Below are 14,873 nucleotides of genomic sequence, written 5' to 3' on the forward strand. Positions count from 1 at the left end.
CACTTTCGGCACGTTTACCCCATCATTCTGCGAACTCTTCTTTGCTGAGGGTCAGTTTTAGCGTCATTCTTGAGCTTCCGTTGCACGCCGCTGCGATTTTCGACCGGCCACCGCAAGCTAAGAAAGGGAGAGCCGACCAATAGTAGACGCCGGCACCACCCTCTTCATCCGGTTATCGACTTTCAGTGCAGTGGCTCGGCCCCATCGAATCCCTCTCCACTTGAGCATTCTCCTCACCTCTTGTGAGCCAATTAGATAGGACAAGCCGCTCAGTGCAGGCAATGTTATTCGTTTTTCAAGCCAGCAAAAGTGACCTCCTATGAACGAGGAGAGCGTTTGATTGGTCTGTTCAGACAACCCTGCGGGTGACCGCCCGGTGCTTGCGTTGGTGGTTACGCAAATTTGATGTCAGGAGATTGGAATAGAAACATATTGGAATAGTTTTACGTTATAGGGCCCCATATAGCGGGAGAGGGGTTACAGTATAACCCTTAGGCGAAACACGATTTACCGAATATTATCACATAGATATTGTATAGGCAAGGGGGAATTACTAATCAGGATAACGCAATCAGGGGACATATTCACAAAGTTCGGGAGTGCTTTTGACCACTGGCTGGTCTCGCGCGCTGATATGTCCAGCATCAGGACTGCCTGGAATTTTCTGTAATGAATAATTCTAGCGTAAGATCATTTTGTGGATATGGGCCCAGAAGCACAAAGAGCGCAAAAGAGTGAAAAATGCCACGACATTGTTGCATAAAAGGAAATGGCCTCCATATTCGACTTCATTCTTTCGCACACATTCACATTTGTTGTATCATGTGTTGTGAGGGCTGACGTCCTATACCTATACCTATACCTAAACCTATACCTAATCTAATCGCGTCTTACACTTATTCCGTAATAGAGGCTTGGGCGCCTAAGAGGAAGGAGTCTTTTCATTTTGTTCTGCGACAAGACGGACATATATGCAAAACTCTTGGTTCTCCCCGGCAAGGCTTTCAGCGGAAATTTCATGGCGAAAAAGACAGGCCGAGTTATTATAGTGAGAGTTGCGCATTCCGGCAAGGCAGTTCATTTAGGAGGGTGGGGGACCAATTCATGCGCAATGTACGTAAATATCTTTTCTTTCGTCACATTAAGGAAAAGCCCAAATTCGTAGGAACAACTCGTAGGATAATATTGCGTAAACAAACACGTTACATTTCCTGCTGTAACAGCCATAAAATATCTTACTATATTCGGGAGTTATTTTTGGCGCAGTGCTGCCTACTTAATGGCTAAGGAAGAAATTTTTGTACTTTTGCTTTAGCTGATACTTAACGCCAAGCAGAAAAATGTACATGAGTGAGAAAAGGAAAAGGTAGGCATGATAGAGCAACGAAGTAGTGAGCCTATGCCATCCACAAGCCTCTTTGTCCGTTCGCTTCTTGACACGAAGTATAATGGCTCTGCTAATCCTGTTATTATTATGCAGCGTAATGCCAGAATACGCAGATTGCACTTCCCACCAAATACATGGCCGCCGCCACCATTTGTGATAGGAAAGATATTTTAATTCTCTTATGATAAACTTCCAACTATATATACTACGGCATTGAAGTTATTGTCTTTTTTTGCTTTTCTGATAGTTTGTGAGAGTGTTCTTGTTCGCGGAGACGCTCGCCTCCTGAAATCATGGGTCCGTGGCATTGAAATATTTCCATCTCGGCTATTGATGAGCCAAGTTGAAAACTTCTTGCGGCACAATGCTCCCTACAGGGCACGTAACAACTTCCCGCGTATAACCGCAATGTTCAATGTAGTGAGGAGCCCTTCAAGTACGCCCAGTTTGGTAGCGCCGTAGCAGTGTCTCACCGGTCGGACATCTCGCCGAAGAGTAACACACCGACGAGGGCGCCCGCCATAACCACGCTCTGCGTGACCGATCGATGGTAACCACGGCCACACACCAGGTCCCACTGGAAGCGGTAGGTAAACGTGTTGTCAGCATCACTTCAGATATTTCAAGCTCAGCAGCATTTGGTTACATAAGCGCTGACGTCACAGTGGAACCTTCTCACGCAGCGCTCACGTTGTAATTATCATACCGTGTGGGCGAAGCAGAGCACTTGAAAGGACAAAGCACAGGGCAGCACGACAACTCACTGCAATCCCAACTACTTTGTTCCAAAACAGACACTGAATATTTGACACCCACGCAGACTCGGGCGTCAAAGACAGGCAAAATGACTAACACAGTTTATTCTAATGGTTGCAACTCTATCGCATTTATTTTGTGTTATCAACACGTTTATTCTAGTGCTCTTTTACAAAAAGAGCTCACGATGGCTCAGTAGAAGAGATGCTTGGCTGATACAGCACTCTTTCCTTTTGTTAATTTGAAAGATTCTGATATTTCCCTGATCGGCTCTCCTAATGGTAAGAAATAACTGTAGCGTCATTGAAAAGCGGCAAGCATCAACATTGTGTACAATGCCCTTAAGCGCAAGAATAGACGTTTCCACCCAGTGATATTTTCTGTTACAAAAGTCTCATGTTCACGCACCGACTCCTTTGGCTGATGCATAATTTTCTACACAGTATAGCTATGCTTTTTGCAAAGCTGGATTCAGCGATCTAGTGAGTTCGTTTCCGGGCAAACAACTGTACTGTTATGTTCCTACATGCCTCCTCGTGGAACGTAAGCGGGAATGCGATCGTCGGCATTTGTGAGCTACCTCAAAGTGGTCGGCTATCTACACATATGGCTTAGATGCGGGAAAAGTTTTCCGGCTCTTGCAGCACGTGTAGTGACCTTCATCAGCGCGCCATCCGCATGCTACTGGTAACGGGAGCCGTAAAGGCGGTGAATTGCGTTGGCTACGTGAGACGGCCGGTTTCTCTCTGTATGCGAGAGAAGCGGGAGCGCAGCGTCCTGGCGTGCGCTGGCTTTCAAACACTTGCAAATTTTACACTTGCACTGGGTTATGGTAGCTGCATGTAGGCTGTGTCACAACACACGTGCGAATAGAAAATTAACGACGGTTTGCGACCAAACCTGCGTCAAGGGTGGGTGATAAACATGCACCTTCCGTTCGGCGTGCTAACAGGAAGGAGCTAGCAGTAAATCAAAATGCAGGTTTGGACGAGTTCGTGTATCTATTCATAAGGTCTTCGAAGACCAGTTACCATCCATCCGCCCGCACCCGTCCCATCTTTATGTGTTCGTTGGCCCGACCTTTTCGCGCTGCGTTTAGAAAGCCTGCTAGTAGCGAGTAGTACTCTCACTCATTCACGCATTATTGAGAAACTCTGGTAGCAATCGTCGTCACGAAAATGGTTAGAGCACAGTATTGTTGTTCCTGAATGCTTGAAATTCTTTCGATTCACAGCAGCCTCCCACTTAGCTGAAAGCTTCTTGTGTTGCGGGAAGTAATGAAACATTGGAACATCATCGCGGCCGCTGGTGTTCTTGCAACCGTAGGCTGCACAGAACACCGACATGATCGGCCCACCACTTCAATTGATGCTGCACACGTCAACTACCCCTATACGTACAGCCAAACAAAGGATTGCAGGGTCGAGCGAAGCAGAATATGACGGCCCGCACGCAGAAACAGGCGCAGTCAGGCATGGTCGCAGAGACTGCGAAGGAATGGAACACCAGTGTTGACGTCACCACACCGCGATTTCCGGTCTCCGCTCGCATCGTCAGCGTCAGCAGTAAGACGCGGCGCTCGACGGGGGACGGAGAGACAGTGCAATTTTATCCGGCGAATACGTCGCTCCTACGTGAAAAAAACCCCAAAATTTTACCTGCATCGTTTATAAGGTTACCGCATCCATATAGGAGCATCTTATTGAATTCGACAGACTCTTCAGTTTCCCTTTAACCCACCAGGGATGTCGGACCCACACGGAGACATAAGAGCTGGTGTGGCACATCGGATGTCTTTCTTTTCCCTGATCTATCGTCCACAGGCGTCTTCAGGAAAATGCGGAAGTGTGTACGTTGTAATCTGTGGGTGCATTGTGAAATCTGTTTCAAGGAGAGCCGGCAGGGCTGCTCGAGGCACCTACTGTACGCGTATTCGTAGTGGCAGCAAGAAGATGAACACTATCTGAGCGTAGAGTGTACTGAGATGCCCTACGTATGTCGTGGATTGCTTGAGTCAAGACTGTGCGAATGATGAGCTGTGAACAATGAGCAGCTTGAACAGAAAGAGCAACGCGGCGAAGCCATCTCGTAAGGTGGCAAGCTCGGCAAGATAGGCCGGGGCTGCAGGATCGGCAACATATGAGCACGTCTGGCCTGCCTCTGGTATCAATGGACACACGAGAGCTTTGTGAATCATGGTGCCATTAACATTGGCATCAGTGTATGCTACAAGAGTCGCATCGTCTTGATTATCATCGGCGTGGTGAAGGCGGCAAACTTGGGCATTCGCCTGGCGAGCAACCGGGCAATGCAAACGACCAATAGGCTTATTGTCGCTTAATTGTACCCTGTTCCACCGAGCTACATGGGGTCTCGTGGAAGCTGGAGTGTCAATTTTATGACCCATGTACCGGGCCAGTGAAGCAGCCGGGCAGAAATTTGATGGCTTTAGGGCGCGCGTGCATCGACGTTGATGCGCGAGTTCGTCGATAGTGTGGAGTTGGGACTCGGCCTGTGTGGTTAGCAACGGAGTGAGACGTCATAGTCCCGTTATGGCCCGTACTGCTTGGCGATTATAGGCCTCAAGGTGAGCCTATTCTGCCTTCGTGAGATGATGAAACTGGGCTCTCTGTAGGAGTCATGGTTGCAGTACAGAACAGACAAGAATGGAGGCATGTTGGTGCTGCTCCACCATATTTCTTCGCAATCTGACATATTAACTGTATCATTTCTGTAGCCTGTTGCTTTGCATTCTTGACCCATGGTCCCCGGATCCAGAGAGATCCATTTCAAGGCCGAGTACACGGAGAGCTGAAGCCTTATGTAGTGGCTGCTGATCCAGAATTAACTGAAGAGGCCGGAGTGCGAGTAGACGGTTACCATACTTTTTCGCTACTGACACGTACATCGTCTCGTGCTTGGAAATTTTAAGCTCTATCTGAGCGCACTAGTTGTGCGTCACGTTTAGGGCCCCTTGGAGCGCTCGCACTCGGTGGCAGATTCTAGGATGAACTGACCAAGCAGTGCTGTCATCTGCACAGACTATGTACTGTGCGTTACGTACCGTCTCTAGCTTCCAAGCCAGTTGAAGGAGGCCAATGTGGAAATGGACTTGTCACAGATCCTTGTGGGACACCCCGATGTGCGATGAACCGACCTGCTGCTTCGCCAGCCAGGCGAATGGAGAAGATGCGAGAGCACAGGAAGGCTTCGATGAATGTGCCGGCACGGCTAGGGAACTGAAGTCAATGGAGAATTCCGACAATTGCTTCGTGACTCACACGGTTATACGCTCTATGAATGACCACTGATAGAATGATGCGAATTCTTCGAGAGCGGCCTCCGATGAGAACCATAGAAGAAAGGTACGCAAGGCCATCCTCGGCGCCCGGACGAGCACGGTACCTGATTTTCCCAGGATGATACCAGGAGTATCGCTCGAGCCACCACGTAAGACGTGTCGCGAGCATACACTCCATCTGCTTGCCTAACGTAGAGCTTAGCGCTACTGGGTGCATATGTGCGATATTGGTTTGGGGCTTTCCGTGGTTGGGAATAGGGAATCTGATTGCATGTACTACACAAATTTTGTAGCACTTTCTCGAAAACACGCGGGCAACACCGATTGCTCTGAAATCATTGATGACTCCTGTATAAAAACCGAGGCGCTTGAGCGGCAGATAAGATTTTCGACGATCGCTGACTGTGTTCACCACTCTCGTTGTTCCTTGAGTATAGCCTATTTTTGAGGACGTCAGTTCGCCCTATAAAATGCTAGTTTTGTCACTCGAAGTTTCGCTGTTTTCCTCACCGTCATTATCGCGTGAGATCTGGTGGAGGTGCTTTGCGTTCATGTACTGGATGCTCCCGATAAGCCGTGTTCCAAGCCCGGACAACAAAGACAACACCAACATCGTCCCGGGCCATCGAACAAGCCATCGGCTACAACAGCTAACCCCGAAGCACAGACTTCTTCATGAGACGGCCAAGAAGATTGGGGCCAAGACAGCCCCAATCGCAGCCGCAGCGTCCCCGATGGTTCTGCAACAGCCTATGGAGCCAACGACCTTCCGCGGATCATCATTTGAGGACCCGGAAAACTGGCTGAAAACACACGAAAGGGTCGCTGCTTTCAACAACTTGCACTCCGACGACATGCTGCAGCATGTGTATTTCGCCTTAGAAGACGCCGCCAGGACGTGGTTTGAAAACAGGGAATAGACACTGACCACATGGGACCTGTTACGCAACGGCCTACTGCAGACCTTCACGAGAGTCCTGCGCAATCACTGAGCCCAATCTGTACTGGAAACCCGCATGCCACTGCCAAAGGAGCACATCGCAATCTTTGGGGAGGAAATGACTCGCCTCTTCCACCACGCTGACCCCGACATGTTTGAAGAAAAGAAAGTTCGGTTCTTGATGCGGGGTGTCAGAGAACAACTATTCGCCGGTTTGATACACAATCCGCCCAAGACTGTTGCTGAATTTGTTTCGGAGGCCACAACGATAGAGAAGACGCTTGAAATGCGCACCAGGCAATACAAGTGCCATGCGTTCACTACAAACTGCCCCGTAGCTCAAGCGCTAGGTGCCGATGACTTAAGCGACACGATAAGAATGGTCGTACGGGAAGAGCTGCAGATGTTGTGCCCATGGTCGCAGCTCCAGGTGGCCTCAACAGCGGACATAGTAATAGAAGAGCTTTAGCCATCACTAGAAGTGCCAGAAGTTCCAGCAGAAGCGCTACTCCAGCCGGAAGCAATGAACTACACCGCCATCGTCCGCAGTCAAAGTCCTCTTCCGCGACCACGCCGGGGCCCCGTAGTGTCGCAACTCTGCCGTCCACAACCGCTGCCGCCAGAACGCTCGTCCGTTGCCCAGCGCAGCTACCCGAGGAAAACGGACACTTGGTGCGCACCGGACCACCGCGCGCTCTGCTACCAATGCGGGGAAGCTGTATATGCCTAGCGCTCCTGCTCATGCAACGAAATTGGACTACGGGAGTTTGTCGTCAACGCTCCGCGCCCAAAGCAAAGTGAACGCCCTCGCGATATCGCCGACTACCTCGCAGCTACTCAGTGGAGCCCTCAAGGACCGTCCCGTTCGCCGTCACAAGACCGCCACCTGTCGATGTAGCGCCGACCATACACTGGCCCAGCCAGGGGCCGGTGCGTCAGCCCATATCCGGAAAACTAAAAGCAGCAACCGATGCAGGTGCGGTCGCTGTTCATCAAACTGACGAAGATCCTCCGCCGCTGATGAAGACGTGCAAAAGACGACCTCGACAATATGTCAACAAGACGCCGCCATCCGGACGAAGCCTGGAAACAAAGTATACGTCGACAAAAGAAGACCTGACGACGCGACGTTCCAGCCACGTGGGAACACGCCACACCCGTGATCCACCGCCGAGACCTAACTGCAATGCAATACAAAGAACCACTGACCTCCACGTGCTTCCCGATGGCCATGCAGTCACCGCATTAGTAGACAAAGGAGCTGGCTTCTCTGTCATGAGTGGACCCTTCGCCGCCAAGTTGAAGATACTTAAGGCTGTATGGGAAGGGGCCCCCCAATTCGGAGCGCTGGAGGGCACCTAATAAGGCCGATTGGAATCTGCACCGCAAGAATTACAGTTCATGACCGAACCTAGCTTGCCACCTCCGTTATCCTCCAACAGTACTCACGAGACGTAATTCTTGGCATGGACTTTCTGAACCAACACGGCGCAATCATGAACCTGAGGTCAAAGTCAATACCGCTATCCGAAAAACAAGCAATACCGCTGTAGAGCGCTCTTAGTCATCATGCCTTGAGTGTACATGGGGACCAAGTGAATATCCTGCCTCGCTGCAGTATTGTCATTTTCGTCGGCAGCGGAACACCCGCAGACCTAGAAGGCATCTTCGAGGGCGACCGACGTCTACTGCAAGACCGTGAAATTTCCGTTGCACGAGATCGCTTGGCTTCACGGAGGAAAAGCGAAAGTGATACTGACAAACTTCAGCTTGGAGGCTCATCACATCAACAGGGGCACGACGATCGCATACATTGTGGAAATTGCGGAAGCCAGCAATGCGTTTGTCCTCTGGTCTTCTGCCACATTTAACTTCACGACCATAGTTTCCGAACCAGACGTCCACATGAATCCAAGTCTCATCATGAGTAAGCAGCAACAGCTCAGAAAAACTTCTCTGACTACACAACGACTGCTTTTCGACGTCATCGAGGATTCGACGAAGACCAGTTGCAAGGCATCGCACAATAACCGAAGATTCTGCTCGACCACTACGGCAGAGCCCTTACCGAGTTTAGACTCAACAATGTGAAGCTATAAGGTGACAAGTTCAAATGCTGCGCGACGGCATCATCCAGCCGTCAAAAAGCCCGTGGGCATCTCCTGTAGTCTTGGTGAAGAAAAAGGGAGGAACCCTACGTTTCTGCGTCGATTATCGTCGACTGATCAAGATCGCGAAGAAGGAAGTATACCCCGTGCCACGGATAGACAACGCATTGATTCGGCTCTGCAACGCTAAGTACCTCTCGTCGATGGTTCCCATGACGGCCTACTGGGAAACAGAAGTCGACGGAAGCGATCGTGAAAAGACCGTCTTCATCACGTTAGATGTCCTTTACGAGTTCAAGGTCATGCAATTCTGACTGCGCTTGACGCCTGCAACGTTCTATAGCGTGATGGACCCGGTATTAGCAGGGGTGAAGTGACAGACCTCTCTTACTTGGATGACGTCGTCGTATTCCCGGGAAATTTCAACGTTCACCTTAGGCTGCTTGCGACAGTACTAGAGGCCATCAAGTCATCAGGACTCACTGTGAAGCCGGAAAAGTTCCGCTTCGCTGGTGATGTGATTCTTTTCCTGGGCCACGTCATCAGCAAATCTAGAGTGCGCCCAGACCCGCAGAAGACAGTTGATATCGCAAAGTTCCAGTCGCCCATCGACAACAAGGCAGTGCGTATATTCCTTGGCAAGTGTGCGTACTACAGCCGTTTTGTCAAGGAATATTCCCGCATCGCTGAGCCACTGACGTATCAAATTAAATGTGATGTCGAGATCAAGTGGGAAACGCCGCATGCCGACGGCTTTCAAGAACTGAAACGACACATGTAGTAGCCAACGCTATTTGCGCACTTCGACGAGGACGCCAATAAAGAAATCCACAATGACATCAGTAGCCTTGGCCTCAGTGCCGTCCTAGTCCTTAGGAAAGACGGACTAGAACGGGTGATAGCTTACGCTAGCCGGTCCCTGTCAGAAGCCGAAGACAATTATTCTACGGTAGAAAAGGAATACCTCGCCATCATTTGCGCTGCAGCTAAATTCTGCCTTTACCTATATGGCAGCCCGTTCAAAGTCATCAGCATCCATCCCGCCTTGTGTTGCCTAGCGAATTTAACGGACTCTTGATGAAGGCTGGCGCAGTGGGGCCTCAGACTGCAAGAATTTGGCATCACTGTAATCTACCACTCCGCACGAAGACACTCTTATGCCGATTACCTATCACGCACACCACTTACCCTGCGCCGCAAGACGATGAGGATGACGACGCGTTCCTTGGAATAATAAGCGCGGAAGACTTCGCTGAACAGCCACGAGCAGACCCGGAACTATAAAGCCTCGTCGAGTATTTGGAAGGTAACACCGACGTTGTCCCTAGGGCATTAGGGCGAGGATTGTCTTCGTTCTTGCTTCAAACCAACCTACCCGGGAAGAAGAAATTCTCACCAGTCCGCACCAAATATCTTCTTGTTGTAACCTCAGCGTTGTGTCCAGAAGTACTGCACGCCCTACATGACGATCCGACCACTGGGCACCTCGGATTCTCCTGGACGCGATAGAGGATGCAGGAAAGGTATTATAGGCCGCGCCTGACCGCCAATGTCGCTCGATACATCAAGATTTGCGGAGACTGTCAGCGACGCAAGACACCACCTACAAAGCCAGCAGGATTACTACAGGTGATCGAGGCTCCTTGCCTACCATTTCAGCAGATTGGGATGTATTTTTAATAATTTGAATTTAATAATTAGCGTATTTCATTGCTTTCTTCTGTTTTGACCAACAATGTATTGTTGTTTTGATTGTGAGCCACTCCTGTATGAGCCTGTAACAAGGCTTACAGTATTGCTAAATAAAAAAATTGATGGGACCCTTTACGACGGCAACATTCAGAAATACGTGGATCGTCGTGGCAACGGACTGGCTCCTGCCTCGCTGAAACGAAAGCTTTGCGGAAAAATTGTGCTGCCGAAGTGGCGAAGTTTTTCGTTGAAAATATCCTGCAATGAAACGGTGCCCCTGAAGTCCTCATCACTGAACGAGGAACAGCCTTTACGGTGGAGACCACCCAAGCCATTCTGCAATACAGCCAGATAAGCCACCGGAGGACGACTGCTCACCACCCGCAGACGAATGTTCTTAAGAAGCGCCTGAATGAGACCCTCGCCTACATGCTAGCAATGTATGTCGACCTCGAAAACAATAGCTGGGATGCCGTCCTGCAGTCCGTTACCTTCGCTTACTTACAACATGGCGGTGCAAAAAACAACACAGATCACGCCATTCTAGATGGCTTACGGCAGGTACCCGACAACGACCCTCGACGCCATGCTGTCGCACGTCACCAACGCAGAGAATCTTGACGTCACCACCTTTCTCCAGCGTGCCGAACAAGCCTGATAGGTCGCCCGTCTGCGGATCAAGAACCAGCAGAGGACCGACAGCCGACACTACAACCATCGACGACGCTACATCGAGGTTCAGTCCTGCGACCGTGTTTGCGTTTGGACCCCAATACGGCGACGAGGACTTAGCGAGAAGCTTTTGAGCCGCTACTTCAGACCCTACAAGATCATCGACACATTGGCACACTGCACTATGAGGTCGTGCCTGACGGCATTTAGCTGTCACAGTACCGCCACTCACGACCTGAAATAGTCCACGTCTTTCGATTTAGGCTGTTGTACCAGCGCTAACAAACTCTGCATAGCTGAACTTCGGGCTTTCTTCTTTTTTTTTGGGGGGGGAGGGGGGCTATGTTACTGTGGACTTTGTTTCCTTGTTGTTTTCTTCCTATTATTTAATAAGTGTCCTTTCGTGTTTCGCTCTCCTGTTATGTTAGTAGCATCAGGACGATGCTTTTTGAGAGGGAAGCATTGACACGTATACTTGGTTATCCTTTTCAAGTGAACGTTTTTCGCCATCTAACAAAGGTTATCGTTCAGCGCTGGACGCACCCGCCTGTATCGGAAGTTTCTCGAAAGTTATCGATGGTTCTGTTGTCACCGAAGCTTGCTTAATCTGATTGCATGAGCTACGCAAATTCTGTCGAACTTTTTTGAAGACACGCGAGCAACACTGCTTACTCTGGAAGCTTCGATTACTCGTGTATAAAGCCGATGCACTTTACCTGCAGATGAGATTTTCGACGATCGCCGACTGGTGTTCGCCACTGTCGTTGTTCCTTGAGTGTAGCCTGTTTTTTAGGCACAGGTTAGCCCTATAAAATGCTAGTTTTCTCACTCACCGTTTCGCTGCTTTCTTCACCGTCACTACCACATGACAATACAGGCAGGGTTATTCTAAAGGATAGAGGGGGTAAGGCCGGTCGTGGCGGCAACGACCGAAGGTGTGTTAGCGGCGAGGGTGTGAAATTGAGGGTAAATGAGTACTGTGCACAAGGCCGGTGCCATGTTGGTGTATCATCCAGCGTGTCAATGGTCATGTGCACAACACCCTTCTGTTATTTGCTTCGCTGGAAGTCATGGGCTACGGTGTCTCTGAAAGAGATAATAAAAAGTGCGGCAGAAAATGCTGCTTGTGAAAAAAAAATACTGACATAGAATAAATATATAAATACAAGAAAAAAACCAAAGAAAAGGAGGGGAAAACACTAAGCAACTAAATTAAATGCTGCTGCCTAAAGCTTGACATTTAGCATAACTAATACGTTCTAAGGCTCCCTTTGAAACCTTTATGCCGATTGGTTGCAATGTTTTGAACTTGTGGATCAGCTATGATTCTCTGTATTTTCTTGACCGTTTCAAAATATTTTAATGCCATCCCAAACATAAACAGCATCCCATAAAAATACCACCCAATATTATCAAGTAGCGAGCGTCTGAGAAACGCGTTTCCGGATGTACCAAGAGTTACCTATCGCCGCAACAGAAACTTTAAAGACATGTTAGTGCAAGCAGAAGACAGCCAACATCATTCCCCCTTAATAAAAGCATGTTGTCGCCGCACGTGCAACTGCAGGCACCTTCAAAGTGACATTAAAATTAAAAGCACCGCAAATAGCTATACACACGAAGTCAAATCTAGCTTCACTTGTACAAGTTCGGATGTGATTTATATGCTTGGGTGTTCCTTCTATAATAAACAATATCTCGGTTAAACGGGACAATCAATAACCGTCAGATGAAATGGACATCGTGCGGACACAGTTAAAAGGTTTCCCACATCCGTCGCCGAGCATTTCAACCAACCAGGTTATAACTTTGATGAACCTAAACTCCACATCTTGCAGTGAAATAGCCGTTCTGAGCGGAGCGAAAATGCAGAGAATCATACCTTATCTGTAAGTTCAAGACATTGCAGCTAATATGCTTAAACATTACAAAGGGAGCTTTAGAATCCATTCGATATGCTAAATTTCAATCTATAGGCAAGAACACTTCGTTTAGTTAATTAGTGGTTTTTGCGCTCCATTTCTTTCCTCTTTTTCTTTCATTTATGTATTTATTCCGTTTAAGGTATTTTTTTCTCGAGCACCGTTTTCTGCCGCTCCTTTTATTATCTCTTTCCATTACCCATGACCTCCAGCAAAGCAGATAATAGAGGGGTGCTGTGCACAAGGCCGTTGACACGCCGGCTGACGCGGCCGTGTCCCCAGCCTTGTGCGCAGCACTCCTTTATTCTCAATTCTACACCCTCGCCGCTAACACACCTCCTTTCGTTGCCGGAACCACACGCATTACCGGCTCTCCCTTTTAGAAGGACCGTACCCATATATACTGTGCCAAGGAAAGAATATGTCGCCTTGAAAAAGACAAGTCAACTTGTCGAAGCGTTGGCTCCCGCTTTTACTTTGTTCTCATTTCGCTCATCGTCTTGAACTTCCATCTCCCGTGTTTGCCATGTTTTCCCTGGATTTCTACCGACGGAACAGCCGCCCTCTGCTTTTCTTGTCACAGGTAGCGCTAATTGGAGACAGTCAGCACAAGTACATTCAGAAACACTTCCCGCCAGGCCAACACTCACCACATATTACCTTTAAGATTGCTGCCACAACACATACCATGCTAGATCTCATTGCCGCGGCACCACAGCAGACCAGACATTTCATCATTCACTGCGGGACTAATGACCTTAACCACGACATCGGTGACAACAGAATTAAGGCCGTGAAGTGCTCGTAAACAATTTTCACACCAAGAAACCAAATGCAGAAATCACCGTGATAACAGTACTTCCCAGGATCGCAAAAAATCACAGGCCACTTATTGAACAATCAGAGACTTTCCTAGCTAACGCACTAGGGACACGTAAGCTCAATGATTTTCTTCTGGACTTTGGAAACCAACAAGAAAACGTCGATACCATCCACTTCACTGAAATACAACAGGACCGGGACGGAATACGCCCCAATTTTTATGGCGTCAAGGTAATTGCTGATAACATCAAGTACAGGCTGTTACGACACCCAACCGGTGCCACCAGTGTTACGACACCCAACCGGTGCCACCAGTGTTACGAACTTGCACCGCTGCACCACGATTACGGCTTTGTGGTCCCGTAGCGCTCGTCACCCGTTTCGTGACAGAGCGTTGGTAGCGAAGACTCCGAGCCTGGCGTCGATGAGAATAACAAAAGGGACTTTATACATTATATACAGGTTATCATACAGGACATGAACGGGTCGGCACTGGGGCCGAGGGCTCACAACAAACGCGACTGTTCTCGCACGGCGACGTCCGGCGAAAACGCGTGACACATCTCACCCCAGTCGGGAGCGACACTGTCTGCCGGTGGGTCGGCGGATCCTGTTTTTCAGGTGGCGCGTCGCTGCTTTTATAATCCCCGAGGAACCATTGTCACTCAAACGGCCCAATACAAAGTCAGCACACGACGGTCGTCCGAGGGGTCCAACCAGCGACCGCGCTGGCCACCCGGTTCAAAGTTCGCGCGCGCGGTGACCTCCAGGCAAAGGGAGGTGCGGCGCCGGGCTGTCTGGCACACGCTGACACGTCCAAACATGCGGCTCGCCGAGGCTTCTCCCGCAGCAGGACACCGCTGCCTGACGGCTCAGCATCTTGACTTGTGAAGGGAGAATTAGGGCGCTCGCAGGATAGATTCTGCATCTTGCAGATTCGGAATCCGGGCTTGTGGTAATGGCACAACAGCATCCCCGCCCTCAGATAAGGCGCCGGGAAGACGAGCTGCCTCCACGTGGCTCGGATGCCAGGCGCGCACGTTCGTCAGGCTCGTCCAAGTTCACGTCCAGTGTCGGGACGCCAGGTAACTTCACGTGCCCAGGTCCGACTCGCCAGGACAGGAGCTCTGCTCACCGCGTCGTCGCCAAGGCACCTTGACCAGCTCCGCTCGGGTCGTTCCTAAGACCTTGCTTCTCGCCACTGGTCCCGCTTGGTCGTTCTGCAGCTTGCAAAACCGACCGGCAAAAGGCAACACCCAACACGAACAAGTGC

General features: G+C 49.7%; 1 protein-coding gene across 8 annotated transcripts in view; it reads right to left on the reverse strand.

Moving 5' to 3' along the window:
* The window catches only part of LOC135915697 (organic cation transporter protein-like), a 268,323-nt gene that overhangs the window by 131,840 nt on the left and 121,610 nt on the right, over positions 1-14,873 (reverse strand). For all 8 annotated transcript variants that reach the window (XM_065448831.1, XM_065448830.1, XM_070528580.1 and 5 more), the window contains one exon: positions 1,861-1,964. In XM_065448831.1, coding sequence (XP_065304903.1) covers positions 1,861-1,964 — 104 coding nt within the window. The remainder of the gene's footprint in view (positions 1-1,860; positions 1,965-14,873) is intronic.

This window comes from Dermacentor albipictus, unplaced genomic scaffold (genome assembly GCF_038994185.2).
Source record: "Dermacentor albipictus isolate Rhodes 1998 colony unplaced genomic scaffold, USDA_Dalb.pri_finalv2 scaffold_13, whole genome shotgun sequence".
Taxonomy (NCBI): Eukaryota; Metazoa; Arthropoda; class Arachnida; order Ixodida; family Ixodidae; genus Dermacentor; species Dermacentor albipictus.